The sequence below is a fragment of the Sphaerodactylus townsendi genome, linkage group LG15 (assembly GCF_021028975.2).
Source record: "Sphaerodactylus townsendi isolate TG3544 linkage group LG15, MPM_Stown_v2.3, whole genome shotgun sequence".
Taxonomy (NCBI): domain Eukaryota; kingdom Metazoa; phylum Chordata; class Lepidosauria; order Squamata; family Sphaerodactylidae; genus Sphaerodactylus; species Sphaerodactylus townsendi.
Window position 1 is genome coordinate 4,996,634 of NC_059439.1, and position 15,867 is coordinate 5,012,500.

General features: G+C 44.1%; 1 protein-coding gene across 6 annotated transcripts in view; it reads right to left on the bottom strand.

The window, feature by feature from the left end:
* Positions 1–453: 453 nt before the first annotated feature.
* UBTF (upstream binding transcription factor) overlaps positions 454–15,867 on the bottom strand; it is a 57,548-nt gene continuing 42,134 nt past the window's right edge. For 5 of the 6 annotated variants that reach the window (XM_048516889.1, XM_048516893.1, XM_048516890.1 and 2 more), the window contains 9 exons: positions 15,311–15,466; positions 11,441–11,596; positions 9,549–9,659; positions 8,196–8,284; positions 6,969–7,158; positions 6,269–6,316; positions 4,517–4,585; positions 2,974–3,111; positions 454–1,590 (listed from right to left, as the gene is read on the bottom strand). In XM_048516889.1, coding sequence (XP_048372846.1) covers positions 1,468–1,590; positions 2,974–3,111; positions 4,517–4,585; positions 6,269–6,316; positions 6,969–7,158; positions 8,196–8,284; positions 9,549–9,659; positions 11,441–11,596; positions 15,311–15,466 — 1,080 coding nt within the window. In that variant the 3' untranslated portion in view covers positions 454–1,467. The remainder of the gene's footprint in view (positions 1,591–2,973; positions 3,112–4,516; positions 4,586–6,268; positions 6,317–6,968; positions 7,159–8,195; positions 8,285–9,548; positions 9,660–11,440; positions 11,597–15,310; positions 15,467–15,867) is intronic. The other variant, XM_048516894.1, reaches the window with a different exon arrangement.

Sequence of the window (15,867 nt, forward strand, 5' to 3'; positions counted from 1 at the left end):
CCAGCAGTGTTCCGGGGCAGGGGCGTGGCAGGGGAAAGACACAGGCATGCCCCGGCCGTAGTTTCCCCTCGCTCCGCCCCTGCAGAGCTATGCCACACATTTTCTGGGAATCCATTCCTCCTGGGCCTAAACCCTTTTGCCAAAATTTAATTGATACAGTCTCTGTGGAAGCAAACCATGCTGGGAAAAATAAATCCGTATGTATTTTACACATATGATCCCCATCACCACCCTTGCAAGGTCCTTAAGATATTGACCACTGTAAAAAGAGACATACTAAGTACTTTATGTCAAAAGACGGGATAATTTGGTTATAAAAAAATGACCCTCTTACTCAGTTTATAAAATTGTTTTTTTTAAAAAAAGTTACTAATGACACATATAATTCCCTGCCACCCCATTCCCACCCACAACCAACCTCCCTTTTTCAAAGACAGTCAACAAAATGTCCCATTTTGGTACAATTATTGGTCACTTCATTGTAAAAAAAAATATATATATTAACAACAACAACAACCCAAAGGGGTCTGGCCACTACTGTCTTTTGCTTGAATGCTGGTCAGAAAAATGACAGAAAAACTCCCATCTTCTACCAAAGAAATTCATATCACCTTGGAGCTCTTGAAATTCATTCCTCCCTCAATGGCATGCCAGGCGTTCCCCCATCTGCAAAAAAATCATTTGTTCTTCCATTTCATTACTAACCCCCTGACCCTTGCCACGCACTCTCACAAAACATACCCCCCCACTCCCTAGTTCCCTCAGCAGGAAACCGTTGGATATCTAGTTCATCACAGGAAAATGCCAGGTGCAGTTGTGGCCATTTAGGGCTCTCGCTCTCTCTTTTGTCAAGGTGTGAAATTTCAAGACTGTACAAGATTGTCCACTTTGCGGAGAGGCGGGTCACTGTAGCAAAGTCCAGAACCTTCCACAGATCACGCTTCCTGGAACCCGTCTCTCCTTGACTGTTTGCCAGGGGAAAATCTCTCACTGCCATGTTTATTTGTTTGTTTTTTTTAAAAAAGAGAATTTGTACAAAGTTCTGAGCTGGTGGCTAGAATTTGGGGGGTGGGGAGGAGAGCAATAAGTGAGGGGTAACTAAAGGGGCCTTGTTGTAGTGAGGACCCCTGCCCACATCTCACAGGAAAAGGGGAAAGGAAATCCCCTCAAAGCTTTAAAAAATAAAATAAAACTCGTTCCCCACACCACAAAAACAAACGGAAAAAAACAGAAAACTCCTTTCGCTGGTTATCAGCTGTTTTCTACCACCCTGCTCCTCTCACACACAAACATACACCATTGTATATGATGTGCGTGAGGAAAGGAAGATAATTAAACCACAGTGATTTTTCCCCCTCACTCCTTTCCTCCTGATCCTAGCTCTCCAGCCGTTGATGTTGCTGTTATCCGGAGAAACAAGGCCGAATAAGAGCACAGCGAGAAAAGCGGCCAGAGGAAGGGGATGGCCTAGTTGGAGTCCGAATCAGACGAGTCTCCTGAGGATGATGAGGAACTGCTGCTGCCTTCTGATTCGTTGTCGTCGTCATCTTCCTCGTCGTCGTCATCCTCTTCATCGTCATCTTCTTCATTCTTGGCGGGGAGGGAGAGAGAGAGAGAAGCTATTAAGTGGGCCAAGCATGAATGTAGAGTACATTAAAAGGCCACGATCCTCTTGAGATACACAGAATCTGGAAAACCTCATTTAAAAAGAGTTTAGCCTACTGAGCTTCAAAAACATGCTTGGAAAAGCTTCTCTGTGTAGTAGCTAGACAGTCAGACTAAGATCCGGGAGATCCGGGTGCAAATCCCTACTCTGCTATGGACATGTCAGGTGATCTTGGACAGTCATTCTCCCTCAGTCTTATTTACCTGATAATGCTGTGAGGACAAAATGGAGGAGGAAGAAAGAAAGGGGTACAACACTTTGGGTCACCACTCAGGAGAAACAGGGTATAAATAAATAAAAGTACTGGAGCAGTAACTTCTGATTCTTCAAAGGTTTCTTAGTAAGATTCCTAACAGATGAGGCTTTGAACAAATTATGCAGAATAGTAAAAGCTGCCCAACAAAATTATATGAATTAAAATTTTTTCACAATTCAAGCCACAGAATCCAGCATTTCATGGTGTACAACTTTATTTTTAGAAAGTGCTAGGTGTTCATATCTGCCCATCTTCTGATCAGGAAGCCTGAATGTCCTCAGTCTCAGACAAACAGAGCAAAGTCAGGCTGCTCAGTAATGCTGTTAATGCATTCTGTTCACTCTCAGAGATGCTCTTCTTTGCTACACTTAGTTACATGATATCTGCTTTTGAAAAGTCATCATGGTCCTCCAAGCACAGATTTCTCACAACTATTTTTAGGACAAATGTAAATAAACGCAATACCTCAGCTTAAGACAAGGGAGGCAGAACATGTCCCTGTACATTTATTCAAATGGAACTAGTGAATTGGAAACAAGTCCTCATGTTGAATTTTTGTTCAAAAAAGTCTATTTGGAGGTGGTGTGCATGTACAAAAATATCACCAAGAAGTACGATAATGCACTTATGTCCAGGTACTCATGGGCATCACAGCACTTGCCTGTTTCTTAGTGCACCTTTTCTGCTTCCCCAAAACAGAGTCAATCCTGATTCTCCTCCGGCATATTTGAACAGTGCTTAGAGCTGCCCAGGAGACAGGCATTTCTTTGTGCCTACAGGAACTACCAGCCATTCAGGGAACAGTCTATTCACAGCAAGACACTCAGCTTGGAACGTCACAGATTTTTGTGATTGGCAGCAGACACCACAGCTGCCATTTTGTGGCTCACTGCACCTTCTAGCAGCCATTTTATGATGCAGCCCAGTACTTATTCTCCAAATCCCAAAAGAGCTCTTAGGTGCATAAGGGACTTCTGTATGAATGACTCCTGAGGCTCCACCCTGTCCAAACACAGACAGGCATGTGCCTACCCACAAACCACTGCCTTACCTCATCTCCATCTTCACTCTCCTCCTCACTACTTGAATCAGAGGAGTCCCCTCCCTCCTCAGAGGAGTCCCCATTATCATCGTCATCATCTTCCTCTTCATCTTCGTCGTCATCGTCTTCGTCCTCATCCTCCGATTCCTGTAAGCAGCACAACAGATTGAGATTCATGTGGGGGGAGGTGGAGATACCCCCAACAGGCCTCCCACTCAGCAGCTGGAATTTGCTGGAGCTCAATCTTTGCATTGCCCAGACAACCCAAATGGGAATGAGATGTTCCTATTTGCAAACGCCCCTGTACTACACCTGGGTATGAGAAGATGCTGCTCACCAGAATGTCAGAAGCATGGATCACGAACTGAACACAACTTGGGTGAGGGGAAAACTAACAGCTGAGGCCAAACATTCCCACAACAAAACTGCCAGCTCTCACTGTGGCAAATCTGCTGAAACTCTATTTTTATTTTATTGCAAAGAAACTGTAATTTTTCATTTGTGTTCTGCTAAATAATGCTGAAGAGCTTCCAAATGAAAAGGAGAAACGGGGGTCTGAAGAGAAAGGGGCAGTCTGGGTAGATTTTTTTTTTAAAGGCAGGGATGCACACACTTTAGCAAGACCCTCTTGATCTCCAATAACGTTTCACAAGGCTATCAAGCCTCCCTGCAGATAATTGTTTGTTTTTTTAACAATATCTATGGATTATAGTAATAACAGTCATAACATATTATAAAGGACATGAACAAAACATTTTAAAATGTAGGACAGACTAATAACTGCAGTAATGGCAACTGGTGGCACTCAGCTCCGCTATGGTTTATTAAAGTAGCCAAATCTAGAGTGTTTTAAATATTTCACTGACCACCCACATTTTATATGAGGTGATGATATAAATGCTCACTAATGAGAGTTTTGTCTGATTTGCTAGGTAGCCCCAACCTAATCTACCTTATGGGAGAAGATCCTACAATTACACTACATCCCAAAATGTCAACAGCAAAGCTTTTTTAAGAAATACATTAATTTGCAATCCCAGTACAGGCAGAGACTCACATGAGATCATTTTGCTGTTTGAAAAATTCACCTGGCCGACAATCATGAGACTCAAAACTCAGAAAAACTTAGAATTAAAACTAGACAAGATGCCGGAAGCCCTAATTTCAGATGTCCTAAATGGCTGTTATTTATGAATGGTAACTACATTGGGGGGGGGTGTGTGTTGAGTTGTGTAGGACAGACAGAGTTTATTCCTTCCCTACTAATGCCACTTTCTTCTTGACTGGCAATGGCCTGGCAGAGCTGCCAAGTTGTTCTGTGCAGCAGGCCATAGGGAAGAGCTTACTCTCAAAGCAGGGGATATTAAACAGATTCCTTTTATAATTACCAAACAGCAATGGAAGGAGTAAGCAGAATAAGAGGCACTCTCTTCTACCCTGTGGAGAACAGCTGCCTCAGTTGATCCTGGATACAGCTATGAACAAAGGGCTCGTTCTGAAATGGTCCTGTGGTCTGCCAGAGAAACAGAAGAGCTACGTCAGGGGTACTTACCGACTTGGATTGTATTGAGGGTTTCATCTTGGGATTTGGGCCTCGCATTTTCCCCATGTTCTTCCGCTTCTGTTGGGATGGAGAGAGGGGCACAAGAAAGATAAGTTAACATAGAAAACTTGTAAACGTCCCTCCTTCGTCACTCTCAAGGGAGCACAGCAGCCAGGTACTGAATTAACTTTATACAGGAAGAGTTTAATCCCTTCCAGAAACTCTGAAGGCAAAATGTTTGAAAAAAGGGAAGACTTTTCTACTCAACAGTCACTCTTACAGCCAGCAAACATCTCATGAGGACTGACCAAAATGTAGTTTCCAGTTGTCTAACACTGCTTCCACAATCTTTTAAAATACCTTTTTAGACATTTGCAGACAAAGATGTTAAGCAAACACATTTCCTTCCCCCCCAAGCTTGTAATTCCTAAACTGCTGTCCTTCTACTTTATTCTTTCTCTGTGTTCCACCGTGTTTTCTTCTATGATGCTCCACTTCAAACTCTTTCTGCATTCTTATGTAGCTGCACTTTGTGAGGTAAAGGGAAAAGGGGAGTTGTTGCTAGGCAGTGGTATACACCCCTCAGCTTTTAAATGTGCTATCAGTGCTGACAAGCATCCCAAAGACATGAAGTATGCATACAGATAGCAAAGCTAACCCACAATCTCTGACCAATACCCAGTGATGCATTATGCCTTGCACATACAAAGCTAACACATTACTGAATGTCATGTTTTCTGCATTTGCTGACAAGTGCTCTAGCCAATCTGACTCTACAATTATCTCAAGGTGTCCTGAACCTCGTGAAGGCACATTGTTGACCACAGTTGAAGTCAGTGTATCAAGTCAGTCCTTTCAAGAAATCAGCTTTCAGATCTTTTCTTCTGTTACAGAAAGACAACCAAATACCCCAACGTCTTAAAGACTGCAGCCACTTCCACAAAGGGGGGCTGCAAAGGCAAACAGGATGGCACTCAGCGGGGACAGCAACCGCATGTCCCTGTGCTGCTAGCTGCGGTCACCTAACTTCTCCTTGGCCTAGAAACTCTCCTCCCCAACGTCTTCCCAGCTGAGCTCCATCATTTTGAAGACAGAGGTTAGCTCTCCCCACTGAATGAAAAATCTACACGAATGCTCTATCGACAGTTCCTCCCATGAATCACCCAAAGGAGATTTTACTTTGATTTAAAGGTGGAAGCTGCAGAAGCCCTGTGAGTTGTGCTTGAAAGTGGCATGGGGTCAGTGTGGAAGCTCCAAAACAAAACCAAGTTGGGGGGGGGGGGGATGTGAAAGAAGCCTACGAGTTTGATTCCCTGCTTTGCTGTCTGAGCTGGGGAGGCTTATCTGGGGGAATCAGATTAGCCTGTGTACTCCAACACATGCCAGCTGGGTGACCTTGGGCTAGTCACAGTTCTTTGGAACTCTCTCAGCTCCACCTACCTCACAGGGTGTTTGTTGTGAGGTGGGAAGGGAAAGGAGTTTGTCAGTCCCTTTGAGTCTCCTTGCAGGAGAGAAAGGGGGGGATAGAAATCTAACTCTTCTTCTTCTTATGCTGGGCCATGATGGTAATAAAGATTGATTGACTGACCACAGGTCTTGAACACAACTCTGGACCCACTCGAGAAAAGACTGAAGCATGACTTTTTAGGTGTACAAATGACATCTTCCTCGTCACAGAGCTTTGGCTCCTTTTCAAGTCTTGGTGTTTCCATAAATGAGCATCTCCCCAAACCACCTCTGAAGTGTATGCAAAGTACTCACATTGGAAGTATGCTCTTTGTAGGTGGCCCTCTCTTGTGGCGACAAACTCTGTAGAAAAATAGGATGGGGGTGGGTGGGGGGGAAAAATCAAGATTAAAAGATACATCAAGTGGAGAGAAGAAAGAGAAGTGGATATTTTCATCCCTTTTTCCTTCAGTCAGAAGACACTGATGATGATTCTTACCAGCACTTGAATCTGGACTTCTTCTGCCAAGTGTTTTCTGACATGGTATGCTTTTTGCCCTTTTAACCCTATTCTACATACAGGAAACTAAGGTTTGAGAGAAATGCAAACCCACACACAGACACTGTGAGGGAAACAGAAATCTGGCTTTGGTTGAGACAGTGGCTCATTCCGCACATGCAGAATAATGCACTTTCAAACTGCTTTCAGTGCGCTTTGAAGCTGTGCAGAATAGCAAAATCCACTTGCAAACAGTTGTGAAAGTGGTTTGAAAACGCATTCTTTTGCGTGTGCGGAAAGGGCCAGTGACTCAGGGGGACCCCTCTCACAAGGTCTACGAAAAAGGAGGAAGCTTTTGGTACTGCTGGACAGTTCACAGGATGGAGAATCTGCCAACATTTTAAAAAATTCATACAGGGTTTTGTGCTATTTAGTGTTAATAGGCACACACATTGGGTCACGCTGGAGTTCTCCAGGAGCAGCCTCCTACCTCCCTGCCCCTACCAAAGGCCTCACCTTCAGCCACATATCCAGGTGCACTTTGTACTGTTTCTGCTGCTCTTCAGCCAGCTTCTTGTATTGCTCCTTCTGGCTCTGAGAGATGCGCTGCCAACGGCTACCGATCTCCACCATCCGCTCCTTCAGAGGAAGGTGGTTGAGTTCCCCATTCGAGAGCAGCTCCTGAGAGAACTTCTGATACCCGTTCCTGGCAAGGGGACACACAAGAGAGGGGCTGAGTGTATTTCAGGCAGGAAAACAGACGGGCATTTTGGGTGGGGAAACAGATGATGATAGAGTGGGGTAGTTAGAAGGGGTAGCTAATACCCCAGAGGACAGGATCAGAATTCAGAATGACCTGGACAGATTAGAGAGCTGGGCCAAAACTAACAAAACGAATTTCAGCAGAGATAAATGTAAGTTTCTGCACTTAGACAGAAAAAAAGAAATGTACAGGTACAGGATGGATGATAACTGGCTTGACGACAGTACACGTGAAAGAGATCTGGGAGTGTTAGTAGACCACAAACTGAACTTGAGTCAGAAGCGTGACACAGCAGCCAAGAAAGCTAGCTCTAGGTTCCTGGATCATACCACTCAGATCTGAGGACCTGACCACTCGTGTTCCACAGGCAAAAGGGAGGATAATAACTAGCCAACAGTTCTTGTATATTGTTTTGCCCTCCTCCAGCAAGTATCAGACAGTGAAGTAATGCTGATGATTCCTTCTCGTTTATATGCTAGCCAGTGGTGGCGAACCTTTGGCCCTCCAGATGTTATGGACTACAATTCCCATCAGCCCCTGCCCATGCTGGCAGGGGCTGATGGGAATTGTAGTCCATAACATCTGGAGGGCCAAAGGTTCGCCACCACGGTGCTAGGCCTTTACCCTCTGAGCAGGGCTTTTTCAATGGTTGCTCCAGAACTCCAATCACCTTTTCTATAAGGCCCATTTGTCTTTGTGTTTTAGCTCCGGCAGGCTTTTTTCAGCATCAAGTCCTTTATCATTTTACTGCTTTGTTAGAAGAGTTTTGTTTTTGGCCTCGGTGTGTTTTAGGCCAAGATTTTTTTTAAACTGTTTTGAAGTTTATTTTGCAAGTGGCCCCGAAAATGTTGGTTGAAGAGGCGGTAAGAAACGCTTTCCCCAAGCACCATCATCATCACAAACCCCAACCTTCCCTTCTGATTTATCTATATTTATTTAAGCTATTCACACAAACCCTCCCCAAGAATGTCAGTACTCACATGGGGGGTTTCTTTGGCTCACCCTGGAATTTCATCTTCTTGGAGGCATTTGTCGAGCAGGGTGGGGCTCTCATCTCACTCAATTCCCGCTAGGAGAGTAATAACAAGGAATGACAAGGCTGAAAGACCTGAACCAACTCAATAAAAGAGACACAAGGAATACTACTGTGTTTCCCCGAAAATAAGACATGCAGGGGCGCATGCACCAAAAGATGCATGAGGGCTTATTTTCGGGGAAATACGGTACCTTCACAATTCATTAAGGCGGGCTCTCGGCAGCCCCCTTACATGTGATGCAAGCTGCATCCTCATTGGCAGGGAGCACCCTGCTGGATCACACCATCCTGATCTGTAACTACCGGTAGGGCTTATTTTTGGAGTAGGCCTTATATTTTAAGCCTCCTCCAAAAAGCCTGAAAAATCATGGTAGGGCTTATTTTCAGGGTAGGTCTTATTTTCGGGGAAACACGGTAAAAAGAACAATTCCACTCTTTCTTTCCTGCCTCAAATGCCTCTGAACCCTCAAACCAGACAACATCTCAGCTTTCCTCTACAGCCGTGAGAACTAGTAACCTGCCTCGGATTTTAAATCTTTTGACTTACAGTGTGCACAAATCTGTAACACAGAGAATTATTTTCAAGGCTCCGCATATATTTTCAAGGCTCCCCCTCCACACCCCTCCTAACTCTCAGAATGTATTTGTCTTCCCACAAACCCAAATTCAGCATTGTAAAGAAAGCTGCTTCAACTATTTCACATTATTGCTGTTTTGGCAGTCACAGGAGGGGGAAGGTGATATGCACCACCTAAAACATTGCTCCCATTTTCTGTGCTACTTATTATCACCTCTCTGACCTCTGAACTGACTACACAGAAAATGTGAGCAGCAGTGGTTGTAGTGGTTAAGAGCAGGTGTACTCTAAGCTCTGCCGCCTGAGCTGTGGAGGCTTATCTGGGGAATTCAGATTAGCCTGTGCACTCCAACACACACCAGCTGGGTGACCTTGGGCTAGTCACAGCTCTTCGGAGCTCTCTCAGCCCCCACCCCCATCTCACAGGGTGTTTGTTGTGAGGGGGAAAGGAAAAGGAGTTTGTAAGCCCCTTTGAGTCTCCTATAGGAGAGAAAGGGGGGATATAAATCCAAACTCTTCTTCTTCTACAGGCATTGTCTGAGTACTTCCTAACATTTCTTTCCAACCATGAGCTAGAGAACTAGAAACTTCTTTCAAAAATGAAAACCAAGGGACTCAAGGGATTCTGCACCTAATTACACACTGCAATGACTCGAACCAAGCATTCAGGGCAACCACATACAACATAAATAAGTTGCAGTGGGAGAAACAAACACCAACCTCATATCGTTTCTGATCCTCCGCTGCTTTCTTGATCCACATCAGCTTCTCTTTTTTTTCCATGTTATTCCAGGTGGTTTCCATGGCTTTTAGGGCTTTTCCTCTGTCATTCTAAGTGAGTGGAAATTGACACACACTTTAGAGGATTCTGCAGAGTGTTCCTTTGAGGAATTCACAATGCTTCCCTGTAGTATCAGCCACAGTTCATTGAACCCAGGTTTACTCAGTCACAAGTTGGGGGCTTTCCTGGGTTGTCTGCTTCCCATCTATATATTGAATCAAATTCCTTACCCCCCTTTTTATTCCCCAAAAGGGTAACAGGATCTGAAATCTTGTGAGAATATTCCTGACCCTTACCCATTGTAACAATAATATATTCCTTTGTCAAATCCCCGGTATTTGTCTTCCGTGCAATGCATTAGCACTCCTATTGTTATTACTATTATCCACAAGTACTGCTTATACATAAAGAGTGCTTTTTTAAAAGGCTAAAATTTGTACTAAATCTCCATGGAAAAAGGTTCTGGACTAGAGACACTGGGTTTCTAGAGTCCTGCAAAGTCCTGCAAAGTTCTAGAGTCCTGCAAAGATCTTATTTAAAAAGTCCATGCATTTGAGTAAAAGTAGAGATGTTCAGATTGAGGGCAAAGAGCTGGCAGATTCTGTGAGGAGTGAAACCATTTCATTCAATTAATCACTATCTATCTTAGTCTGGCCAAGCAACCCAAAGAATTCTATGAAACTTGTTGGTAAAAGCAATTTATTATTATTAGTTGTTCTAGGTAAAGAACTGCATTAGATTCACCTCTCCTCTGCATGAGCGGTGGACTTTAATCTGGTGAACCCCATTTGTTTTCCTGTTCCTCCACATGAAGCCTACTGGGTGACCTTGGCCCAGTCATGGTTTTCTCAGACCTCCCTCAGTCTCACCTACCTCACAAGGTATCTGTTGTGCTGAGAGGAAGGGAAGGAGTTTGTAAGTCACTTTGAGACTCCTTCCAGGAGAGAAAGGCAGGGTATAAATCCAAACAAGAATTAGAAGATGTATATCAGTGATCCTCAACATGGGAGCTATGGTGTCCACTGATGTGTTCTCCAGTGCTCATTAGCATGTTCCTCAAATCCAGGGACAGAGCAAGGGGGAACTGCACCTGGGGAACGAGTGCACCCTGCACCCCTGCCCCTTGACGCCCTTGCAGGGGCGCATGCCTGGTGCATTGCACCCCTCTACCCCCTTGGTGCTACACCACTGCTCAAATCAGAACCCACCCTTTCCTTTGGAGCAGGTGCTTCATCACCTTCTCAGGTAGGTACCTATTTGGAAACAGCATCCAACTTAACAGACTGCTTAGGCTGAAACCTCCGAACATCCTGCGATTGGCCACCCACAGCAGCCATTTTGTGACTGATTCCACTTCTCATGGCAGCCATTTTGTGACAACTCTTCGAGCCTTTCTCAACATTCCATGGCTAAACAAGGCTGGAAATCTTTGTATTAATTAATTGTTACAGGGAAATATGCCAAGATCTCTGCTTGTGTTCCGCCCACATCCCACCCAGGCACAGAAATATTTCTTTCTGGTTGAGAGTGACTGAGCCACCGTAATTATTGTCTATACCAATTATTTTTTAAAGAGTTGTTTTCCAATAGAATCTTTGGCCCCTCAGAATGGCGATGTTCACTCATTTGATGATTGGTAAAGTCCTTCAGACCACTGGGCCAGATGCCGAGATGGCCAAGTCACCTATGATCCTGAAGAAGCTCGCCTACAAGTATTTTCTGAAATCACTGTTCAGTTTACCACAATACTTGGCTCAGAAAAAGTTCAGTCTGTCTCCTTGGATGATAACTATGATGTTTACTCCTCCCCCACCCCATCCCGCTCTTTTACCTTGAAGCGTGCAAGATAATCTCCAATGACACTTTGCTGCCATATCTCCTCAGCTGTCTTGGGTGACTCAGGAAGTTTGCCACGCTCCTCCTTGTCAGAACCGTGCTTCTTCTCAGTCTGCGCTTTCAGGGCGGCCTCTCGAGCTTTGTACTTTGCCTAGGCCAAAAAATAAATACATATGGTCAAATCCTTTGTAGTAACCATGGCTGGTCAAGGGAGGGGGGAAAAACTCACACTTATGAGATGCTTGAATACTTTTATCACATTGGTGATCTTGCCAAAGCGTACTGGTACTCATGAGAAAATTAATACCAGTGGGAGGGTCACACACCTTTCCTGCAGGTCAAAATTGGGCATACTCTACAGGACCTTTTCAGTTTGCTCTAGACAACACTGAGGCTCGACGGATGTGACTTCATCTGAACTCTGTACTCTAAAACATACCCTCAAACCCTCCACGATATGGAGACTTCCAGGAAAACAACTCGATGTGACCAAATCAATGTTGTTGCCTTATGCATTTGCATCATCTGAGTCACCAGTAAAGTTAGCACTTAACACATTCTTCCCCAACTTATTCCCCTATAAGAGAACCTGTCAGGAGAGAAGTTTGGAGGAAAAGGGCTTTGGGGGTAAAGGAAAAAGTTCATTCCCCAGTTAGCACAAGGATGACCCCATCTAGGTTTTCAAACTTGTTGCTTCAAGTAAGATATGAAACTGATTGCAATGGTAAATAGCGTTTCAAGGCACAGAATTCCAAGAAGAAAGGAACTGAGGTCCAGTTTGCAAAATGGCTAATATATTACTTTCATACCAGGATAAATTGGCTGGTGAATGCTTCAGTTGAATTCCTTATCAAGGTAGACATTTATAGTCAACTGTAGTAATCTATAGTCAACTCTGGAACATCCAAAATGGCTGCCTAACAGATTTTGAGTTTTTGGGTGCAGCTCACAAATAAAGCAGCTCATAAAACTCTGCGATATGTAAATCAAAACTGTGCTTGCATTAATTTGCTGGAGCCAAATAGATAATCTGAGATTTGAATAACTTGGACATTCAGCTCTATTTGCTTTTATTGGATTAACGTGTTGAATAAGATATAGTTTGTTATGCAATACATTGCTTAACTAATATTCTGGAAGTATTCAAAAAACATAATTATGCCAAAGGGGCAGCCACATTTACTGTACTGAGAGTACAGTCTAAGTCCGTGGTGGCAAACCTATGGCACTCCAGATGTTCACGAACTACAATCCCCATCAGCCCCTGCCAGCATGGCCATGCTGGCAAGGGCATACGATGAAATTGTAGTCCATGAAACATCTGAATTATATGAATTCAGGCTTAATCACTAGTCCTAAGCAACAACTCTCTTGGGAGGAGTCACAGTCTTTTTAAGCACTAACGGAGACAGCTGGTGTAACAAAAATGAGGTTTGATGGTGTCAACCACAGGTCAACTAAAGGTGTCACAAAATGAAAAATGCAGCAATGCACACACGTCCACATCTCTTGAAAAAAGCTTTCAGTGTAATCCTAAAAGGAGTGACTCCAGTCTAAGCCCATTCATTTCAATGGACTGACTGGGGTAACTCTGCATAGGACTGCACTGTTGACTGGATGGTACGTGAATTCTGGTGTGTATTTTGCCAGTCCCAAGGAGGACAGGGTTGACAGGTTAACCATTTTAAAACAACTGGTAATTAGAACTTTCAGCGTCAGACTTCTCCAGATTTGTATAATTTGTTTGGATTATTCGGAAGATGTTCGGATTAATCAAATAATTCAGTTTCACGAAAATCTAAACTTCCATTCAGTTAACCTGATCTTTGAAAAGCAATCTTCTAGATCTCAAGATAGAGGCAAGTTTAATCAGTGATGACTAAGAAGAAGAGTTTGGATTTATACCCTGCTTTTATCAGCCACGAGGAGTCTCAGAGTGGCTTATAAACTCCTTCCCTTCCTCTCCCCACAACAAACACCTTGTAAGGTAGGTGCGGCAGAGAAAATTCTGAGAGAACGGTGACTGGCCCAAGGTCACCCAGCAGGCTTCATGTAGAAGAATGGGGAAATAAACCTGGTTCTCCAGATTAGAATCCTTTGCTCTTAACCACTACACCACACTGGCTCACGGGTTGTATGATTTTGGAGAGGGAAGTTTCCCTGCCACAGCTTCTTATTCACGATCCATGTTCCTTATCCCTAGAGATGTTTACTGTCTACATCTTATAACAGCAGAACTCGAGCAACCACATGCCACTGATGAACAGAACCAAGGAAGCTTCTGCATTTCTAAGAGTAATTCCCTTAGACACTCAAGGCTACAGGATGAAGTGATGACCACGAACTTGGTGGAAAGTGGTGGTGTCAAGGTGAAGACAGATTAAGGTGACCCACATGGGGTTTTCAAGGCAAGAGACAAACAGAGAGGGTTTGCCACTGCCTACCTCTGTATGGCACCTCTGGGTTTCCTGGGTAGACCTTGCTTAGCTTCCAAGATCTGATGTGGTTGGGCTAGCCTGGGCCATGAAAGTCTCAGATGGTCTTAAATGAAGGTTAGATAAATTCATGAAGGAAAGCCCATCAATGGGTGCAAGCCATAATGAATAAACAACACCCTCCCTGTTCAGAGTAAATATCCCTCAGGGGAGGGAATGAGGATCTGTGCTCCGCTTGTAGGCCTCCTGGGACAGCTGGCCGGCCACTGTGTGAAACACGATACTGGACTACATTCAGGGGTGGCCAACCTATGGTGCTCCCAATTCCCATCAGCCCCTGCCAGCATGGCCAATGGGCCACGCTGGCAGGGGCTGATGGGAATTGTAGTCCATGAACATCTGGAGCACCATAGGTTGGCCACCCCTAACATAGACTGCTGATTTGATCTAGAAGGGTGGCTCTTTTTTTTGCTCCTTAATATTCTAAGTTTTAGAAGAATCAAAGGGGTAAATAAGTTATCACAGAACAGAGTCATGCGATCAACTGGCTGACTAAATTTATTTACATCCTACCTTGCTAATACGAATGAGTCAAAGCAGCTGACAAAAGATAAACACAATATCCTGCATACAAGGTGCAGCACCTGCCAACGAGGAAGGAAAATCTTACCACTCCTCTGACTTCCAGTCCAGCGCGAGTCAATTCTAATCATCTTGAAGAGAGATGGATGCAGACCGCTGGCGCACAACATGTTTTACACACCGCATACAGTACATTACAAGGCTGTCCGTATCTATTCAAAGCCTGCCTTTTATAAATATGCCCACCCACATCAAAATAAACTAAATTTAAATGGAACCCCTATCAATAATCCATACTATGGTGTCCAACTACCTCCCCAAATCCTCCCAACCCTTTTCTCCCAGCCTCAAGACCTCTCCTTTTTGGCTCTGTGCAAGATGCATTGGGAGATGGTTAGCGAACTATGTGTAATGGAAATCTCGTTTCGGGAGGCGAGTAGTGAACTATAATGGAACTCTTGTTTTGCCCATTTTTGTACCAAGTGGAAGTACCATTGAAGTTTCCATCCCCTTCCCTTCCCTGCCCCCCCCAACTTAGGAAAAATGAGCAGAGATAACGCAAGATGGAATGGTAGGAGCGCCCAGACTGTGACGAAGCTGCTGGTGCCTTCTAGAAAGAACAGAAGGCTCTGGAATATTCTAGAACCTTCCACAGGCTTCTAGTAGAAAAAAATGTTTTGTTGTGTTTGTTCTTTAAGGGGAGGGAGAGGGTCAAGATCCTGGTTTCATCTAAGTCAACAGAACAAACAGATTCCATTTGACTTTGAGACATCCAGGAGTACCTGCTCCCCCAACCCTTCCCCTCAAAAAATATGGTGAAGGAGAATGTGCATTATTGATTAAACAACCTTTTTTTTCTCGGAAAGATCATTCCACATCCGTGCCAGCAGCCGGGTCAGTTCATTCTCCGACAGTTCGGGCCGCTCCTCCTGCAGCTGCTTGCGTTTCTCCTCCGAGAAGATAAACATAGCGGAAACGGGCCGTTTGGGTTTCTCAGAACCTCCCTGTTAAAGAGGACAAAGGGACTCGTGGATGCAGAACTCCCAGCTTGCATCTTTTGTTTCGGTTTATTTTTTTTTTAAGTTACGAAAAAATAAATTAAAAAGCAAAAACGAGGATGAGTGTGCCAGACGGGTAGGTTTTCTCAGTGTAGCCAACGTTAATCAGAAGGTGATACTCGCAAGTTGTTTGCAGATTAATGAACATGGGCTGATTTTTAGCAGTGAGATCAAATATTTGATTGGTGGGGCTGAAAATTAAAAGCATAGTTAATCTTCGGAGACAATTTTGGCTCTGGCGCACGACTGGAACAAAAATGGAATGACAGACAAATACTTTAAAAGGGTTTTTATATCTAGCAGTGTGTGTAGCTTTTTAAATCTCACAACCCCTTCACTACTGCAAA